This window comes from Mastomys coucha, unplaced genomic scaffold (genome assembly GCF_008632895.1).
Source record: "Mastomys coucha isolate ucsf_1 unplaced genomic scaffold, UCSF_Mcou_1 pScaffold22, whole genome shotgun sequence".
In the NCBI taxonomy this organism is placed as follows: Eukaryota; Metazoa; Chordata; class Mammalia; order Rodentia; family Muridae; genus Mastomys; species Mastomys coucha.
The window spans coordinates 92,316,513-92,323,265 of NW_022196905.1; the positions used below are offsets into that span (position 1 = coordinate 92,316,513).

Here is a 6,753-nt window from a genome sequence, read left to right on the forward strand (position 1 = left end):
TATTTATTATATTTAATATATTTTTTTTACTTTATATATATAAGTATCTATGCACATGCTGACTACTCTAACAATAGTAGCTGTACTATTTTTCTAATATAAAACATCAGCTACTCAAAACCCCTCCCCTCCCCAGAAGGGCTGACTGAACAGAATTAGCTTGGCTATTAGCTTTCTTTTTTTTTTTTTTCTTTTGGTTTTTGGTTTTTGGAGACAGGGTTTCTCTGTGTAGCCCTGGCTGTCCTGGAACTCACTTTGTAGACCAGGCTGGCCTCGAACTCAGAAATCCACCTGCCTCTGCCTCCCACGTGCTGGGATTAAAGGCGTGCGCCACCACCGCCCGGCTGGCTATTAGCTTTCTTGAGGAAGTTAGAGCCCATGGTTTCCTGCAGTACTCGGAAAGTGCCTTGTCACTTAGCTGTGCTTCCATCTCTGAAATTAGTATTTTCTGGACCCATATTGGATATTCAGGAAACAGGTTGGTCTTGGATAGTGTCATATTCTATATAGTTTTATATATAAAAGAATATATTCTTTTTTTTTTAAGTTGTTAAGTATTTTTTTATTATAAAAATTGTTGGATATAAAACAACAATCAATTGAATAGTCTTATGTAGATGCTTGTCTACAGCAATACAGAAAATACATACATTTGTCTCAATATAAATTTGAATCTGACTGGGGCCTATCCTACCTGTGATCCTAGTTGTGTCAGAACTCCTCAGAATCAAGCTGTCTCTCTAATCTTGTGATTCTGGGATCCTATGATCTTGGGCTAATTAGAGCCCCTGAGAGTGGAGCTTCCTCTGGGTGTTGTAGGACTCGCTGCAAAATTTGCACCCAAGGTGTGCTCAGAGCAGAAGTACAGAGAGACTGGAAAGAACCAGTGCCACTGGGCTGGTGGAGTTCCTGCATGCCTGGGTCCCACTGGTCCCAATTACTCCCAGTGTTGGGACAGATGTTGTGTCTTCCTCTCCTCTGATCCTCTGATCCTGGGCTTGTTGGAGCTCCTGGGAGTGGAGCTTCCTCTAGGTGTTGTGGGACTGGCTGCAAAATTTGTCTCCAGTGTCTGCTCCGACCTTGACTTTTTTTTCAAGAATATATTCTTTTAGTCTTCTATAGCAGATATTAAACCAGTAATGGACTTTTTAATAAATGAGGGTCATTTTGTAGATACAGATGGAAACTTTCTGTCCAGTGAGACCGGCAGTGAGTGAGGTCTATACATAGGGCATGGTAAGTACCTGCGGGTTTCAGTAGTAAGTCTCCTCTGGTTTCTAAGTGAGTCAGATAGAGAACAGAGGTATGCAACATCAGTTTCAACTTTTTTAATAGTTAAAATCATCCAGAGCAAAACCCAGTCCAGAAGTAGTTTGAATATAACAGTGTTTTCAGGCTAGAATGTGTGGCATGCATACGTGGAGTCATTTCGGGCATAAAGCAGTGCTGATGAGAACCAAATGGAACATGTGTTGAACTAGTAGATTTCTTTCAAGTATTTATTACCATAAAATACTTGTTTTTTGTAGCTTCTGTAAAGCATTCCATTAGATATATTTTCAATAAATATTTGTGAAATGCAGTCACTGATCAGCATGCACTTCAGAGGAAGGCCTGCAGGGTGAAGAAAGTTGTCTATTGCAAGTAGATCTGTATTCAACATCCTTCCCATTGCCCTGGTTCAGCTCATCGATGGTCACTTTGACACCAAGATTGGACACAAAGTGGAGAGCGACAGTTACCGGAAGATTGCAGGCAGCATAGGCTGCTCAACCAACAACATCCTGTTCCTCACGGACGCCACTGTAGGTGAGTACAGCTTGTTGGTGGAGTGTTGTTGTCGTCATTTTGATGCAGCCCCTGAGTGCTTTAAGGGAGGTGAGGTTTGTATTGTTCAGAGGATGTGGGCCCTGGAGTGGCTTCCCCTCGCCCACAGCCACAGATCAGGAAGCAGGTCTGGGTTAGAGCCCTCGGTTAGCCTGCACCTGCCAGGGAGGCTCTTTCCCAGAGGTTCCCAACCTCCCCAACCTTTGCAGTGCCTGATGGAGACCAATGCTGAAGTGCCCGAGCCTGTTCAGGGGACTGTGGTGTCCTAACATGGCATCATTGGATGTCTGTGTTCCCTTCCAAGTCTTTCTTGTTTCGTTTAAGCCATTCCCTAGGTCTGAAGTTTAGTGTCTAACTTGAGTAAAAGCAGATGTGTACAGTGAAGGAACTAGAGTAGGTATTCCTAGCTCCGATTTTATTTGTTCGTTTTGTTTTGAGACAGGGTTTCTCCATGTAGTCCTGGCATTTGCTTCTGCCTCTTAAATGCTGGGATTAAAGGCATGGACTATAAACTATGTCTGGCTATAGTCCCAATGTTAAAGAATAGGATAAGCTGGTCTTAAATGAAATCAGATGTATTTAGATGTCCAGTAAGGACAACACACACACATACACACACACACACACACACACACACACACACACACACCCATTTAGTCAGGTGGCCAGGACGTGGATGACTCCCTGGCTGGGGTGGGAAAGGTAGAGACTGCTTTTTATTCTTCTGTGTCTCTAGTTCTTCGAGTTGTTTTTTTAGTACCACGTACCTATCCCTTCTCTGCCAAGGCAGGGCAGAAAACCAAGCTGATATTCCAAATGATACTAAAGTATGGAAGAGGAAACTAAAAACCTTCTTGGAATTGTAACATGCAGTGTCTGCAGAGCATACTTGAAGTATTTAGTGCCTAGGTCAAGAGCGGGCAAGCCTTTTCTCTAAAGGTCGGATAGTAAACATGTACCTTTCAGTTCACAGGGTCTCTGTAGCTCTTCAGCCCTGTCTTCATAGTGCACGACCAGTCACAAGCAGTATGCAAATGAACAGGTGTAGCAGTGTGCCAGTCCAACTTCACAGAAGTGACATGCCTTATTTGGCCAGCCTTTGAGCATTGGGCATCGTGTCAGGCTGACAGTTGGAAGTTTCAGGCCCGCTGCTTGCTTAGCTCTGTTTCAGTGTCTGTAGACAGGGAAGGAGTAAGGAGGCAAGCTCCTTCGAGCTGTGAAAGACGAAGAGAATGGGGTCAGCATGAAGGCAGGGGCTACGTTGTCCTTGTGCTTGTCAAGAGTGGTTACTAACACAGTAGAGTCATTTAAAGGTGATGCTAGCTGTGGTTTTCACATAAAAGTCAAATGGGGAGAGGACTCTAATCCAGGGTACCTTATAGAGAGGTCTCCTGTAACACCCGGTTTACCTAATTTAATCTGACTGCTCTTGTCTTTCCCCTCTTCACCCAGCACCATCCCTGTCACTGATCCTAAGGTACCCAGCAGCCTAGGGAGGGGATGGACAGTCACAAAGTGTCTTGTTAGGACAGCTAAGTACGGGCTGTAAGAAGCACACAGGCTCTCTAATGCAGGATGGTGCTACATGCTTTGAGTGGAACTTTGAAGAGTAAGAAATATTGGAGTGTAGGCAGGGGAATGGCATGTTGGGGCCTGAGGTGAGAGCATATACTTTACCTGCATTAGATCATAGGACTCCTTTGCCATAATCTACTTAATAATTGGTGTTAGACCCCACAACCTGCCTGCTCTTTGAGAAACAGCTCAGCTCTTTGGGGTAACTTACAAGAATGGACAAAGGGCGTGGGCCAGAGCATCAGTGGTTCTAATTACAGCACGGTATAGGGTGGGCTGTGTTTTCTGTCTGTCACATACAATTAGGTGTTCCTTAGCATAGAGCTTACATGTGTGAAGGTTAGACATCTTCCTTGCTGTGCCTCCTTTTAGCTGCGACAGAAGCTGCGCCTGCCTCACTCCCTGTTCTCTCTCCCTGATGACTGCTGTCACCTCACGCAGCAGGCCCTGGTGTCTCACCTGTGCTCTGCTTTCACAGAGGCCAGTGCTGCTGAGGAAGCCGACGTGCACGTGGCTGTGGTGGTGCGGCCTGGCAATGCAGGACTAACCGATGACGAGAAAACATACTACAACCTCATCACATCCTTCAGCGAGCTCTACCTGCCGTCCACCTAGAGCAGGGTCTGAGGAAGATTCACCCCCCACCCCCAGTGTCTAGTTTTATTCTAATTGTAAAAGTAACTTACTTATGTGTACACATAGATTATATATGTGGATGTGTGCTCAGATTAATTTCCATGGGCACATAATGTGAGAGAAGTTGCCAGTTCCATGAGGACCAAATTCATGTAAAGACACTTCATGTGTAGACCGTAAGTAGACCGTAGATCTCAGTCTTACCAAGGCTAGAGTGTATTTGATAGAAGAAATTAAACTGCAGTTTATCAAATTGTTTACCAAATGGAAAGCTAGTTTTGAGAAATTATTATCCAGAGACTGTGTTCTCTTAAAGACTGGACGTGCTTCAAAGGCACTCATATGAGGAGCCCACTGTCCCTGTCCCGAGAGTGCATGTCTCAACTGCTGCACTAAAGACTTACGGCCCTGCGTTTACAAGACTGAGGCACTGTTCCTGCTCAGAGAACAAATCTGGGAAAGGTGGTCATGATGGAACATTAGAGTTCTAATGTTCATGATGGAACAGTGCTATAAGCCCCAGCTGCCTCTGAGCAGTGCCCTTGAGCAGCTGAGGCCGCGGTGGGCTCCACTAACCTCCCACTGTTAGTGTGTTTTATAGCTGCCTTCTGTGTCTTACACAGTTTGAGAATATATGTTAATGACTATTTTTTTTAAAAAGTTTTATTGAAACCAGTGTAACACCACAAAGAGCTCTAATGTGTAATACTTCCTCTGAAATGGATGTAAAGATGTAAATTTTATAACAGCATTGTTTATCCTGATGCTAACTGATGGGATTTTGTGTCAGTATTGTGTAATTAATTAATAAAGGCATTTTCTTCTTTCAGTTTTAAAGGCATGTGGATTGTACCTCTCTCTGACAGAAGCAGAGAGGAAAGCAAGGCTTAAGCCACTGGAAGACTGAATTTCCTTTAGATTTTGCATTGAGTGTGCTAGGCGTGTCTGTTTTAACACACTATAAATGAACATCATTGCACATCTTCAACCTCTATTAGAGTGTTGTTTCCACTTAATTCACACAGCATTCAGTGAAGGAGGGAGGGGGGGCAGGCAGGCCAGACAGTGTGTGATGGTTAGTTCTCTTCTCAAATGCAGGTCTTGCTAGTGGCAGGGATCTTTACCTGCTGAGCCAGCTCTTTTGTGTTTTGTTTTTCAAGACAGGGTTTCTCTATGTAGCCCTGGCTGTCCTGGAACTCACTCTGTAGACCAAGCTGGCCTCGAACTCAGAAATCCGCCTGCCTCTGCCTCCCAAGTGCTGGGATTAAAGTTGTGCGCCACCACTGCCATCTCATTTTTTTTAAAGACTATATTAAAAAATACTTAAAGGAAATAGTTATTTTTTTGTAATTCAGAAAACCCTGCAGGAATCATTTTGGGGATATTCAATAAGGGGTAAAATAAAGTCTTAGAAATATGAGGCGGAGGGGACAGGAAAAGATGATGTGTTGATTCAGATTTTGTCACTAGGAAATAGAATAAATTCATGTTAAGTCCTAGAAATGGGAATAATTTGTAAACCGTGAAATCACATCCTAACGAAAGGATTCACTTCATCTGCACCTTTATATTTGTAGACGAGTTCATGGGCGGATGCAGAACAGATTATTCTTTAATTACAGTCATTAGAAAAGTAAGGAATTGGGAGACGGCCTGGTGTGGTGCACATCCCTGTTGTTACTTCCCCGCCTCAACTCAGCCATTGGGCCTCTGGCAGTCTCTGCTTGGAGCCTACCACGTGGGGAGCTAAGGCAAAAGCTCTCTGCTTATTAGCTATTTCACTAGGGCTGCACAAAACCAGACCCATTTGTGTCAACAGATCTCTTCCCCACAGGGTAACAGGCAGATTTGACATAACATAAGGCTGAATTTGTCCTGAATTACCTTCCTCATCTCTCCAGGTTAGAAGTTTAGAGCTTCGTTTTGGGTTATTGGCATAACCAATTCCTTGGAGGTGAGTAATTGTCTCAGACAGAGCCCAGGTTGAGGGCCAGTCTTGTCCTCTAATGATGGTCACATCAGCTCCAGTATCTATTAAACCTTCAAAACTTTTTCCTTCAATATTTAATTTAAGATTAGGTCTTTTACTAGTAATAGATTGTACCAAGTATACATCAGAAGAACCAAAACAACTCTGTCCTCTCTCATTTTTAACAAAATTAGAAGGCATTGGGTACAGAGGGATTAAAATAAGCTGAGCAATTCTCTGATTAGCAGGTACTGTAATAACACCACGAGGTGAAGCAGCCATAATCTTAATCTTCCCCTGATAATCACAATCAGTAACACCTGGATAAATCTGCAGTCCTTTCACAATTGAGCTACTTCTCCCTATAAGCAATTCCCAAGTCTCTGTGAGCAAAGGCCCCAAAACTCCAATAGGCAGAATTTGAACTCCCATTTCTGGCGTTAATACTGTGTGACAGGTAGAACAGAAGTCCACTCCTGCACTTCCTGGGGTTGCCCTGAAAAGTTCAAGGACAGATTTCCTTAGCTGGGTGGCAGCCTCATGGCCCCATATACTTACTGCCTGTTGTTTTAAAAAGGGGGCTGGCCCCTCCACTCTTTTCCTGACAAGGTATTGTCTTGAAAGCCTTTTAAAAATCGACAGTCTCTGGCCCAATGCTTCCCTCTCCTGCAAAGAGGACAGATTCTTGGGGCCACGCCTGATTGCTGCCTGCTTGTGGCTCCTAATTTCCTAGGGCAATCTTTTTT

The 6,753-nt window shown here is 43.9% G+C and overlaps 1 protein-coding gene across 2 annotated transcripts in view; it reads left to right on the forward strand.

Annotated features, from left to right (window-relative positions):
* The window catches only part of Enoph1 (enolase-phosphatase 1), a 27,568-nt gene extending 22,542 nt beyond the window's left edge, over positions 1-5,026 (forward strand). For both annotated transcript variants that reach the window (XM_031336919.1, XM_031336920.1), the window contains exons 5-6: positions 1,686-1,809; positions 3,881-5,026. In XM_031336919.1, coding sequence (XP_031192779.1) covers positions 1,686-1,809; positions 3,881-4,017 — 261 coding nt within the window. In that variant the 3' untranslated portion in view covers positions 4,018-5,026. The remainder of the gene's footprint in view (positions 1-1,685; positions 1,810-3,880) is intronic.
* Positions 5,027-6,753: the final 1,727 nt, after the last annotated feature.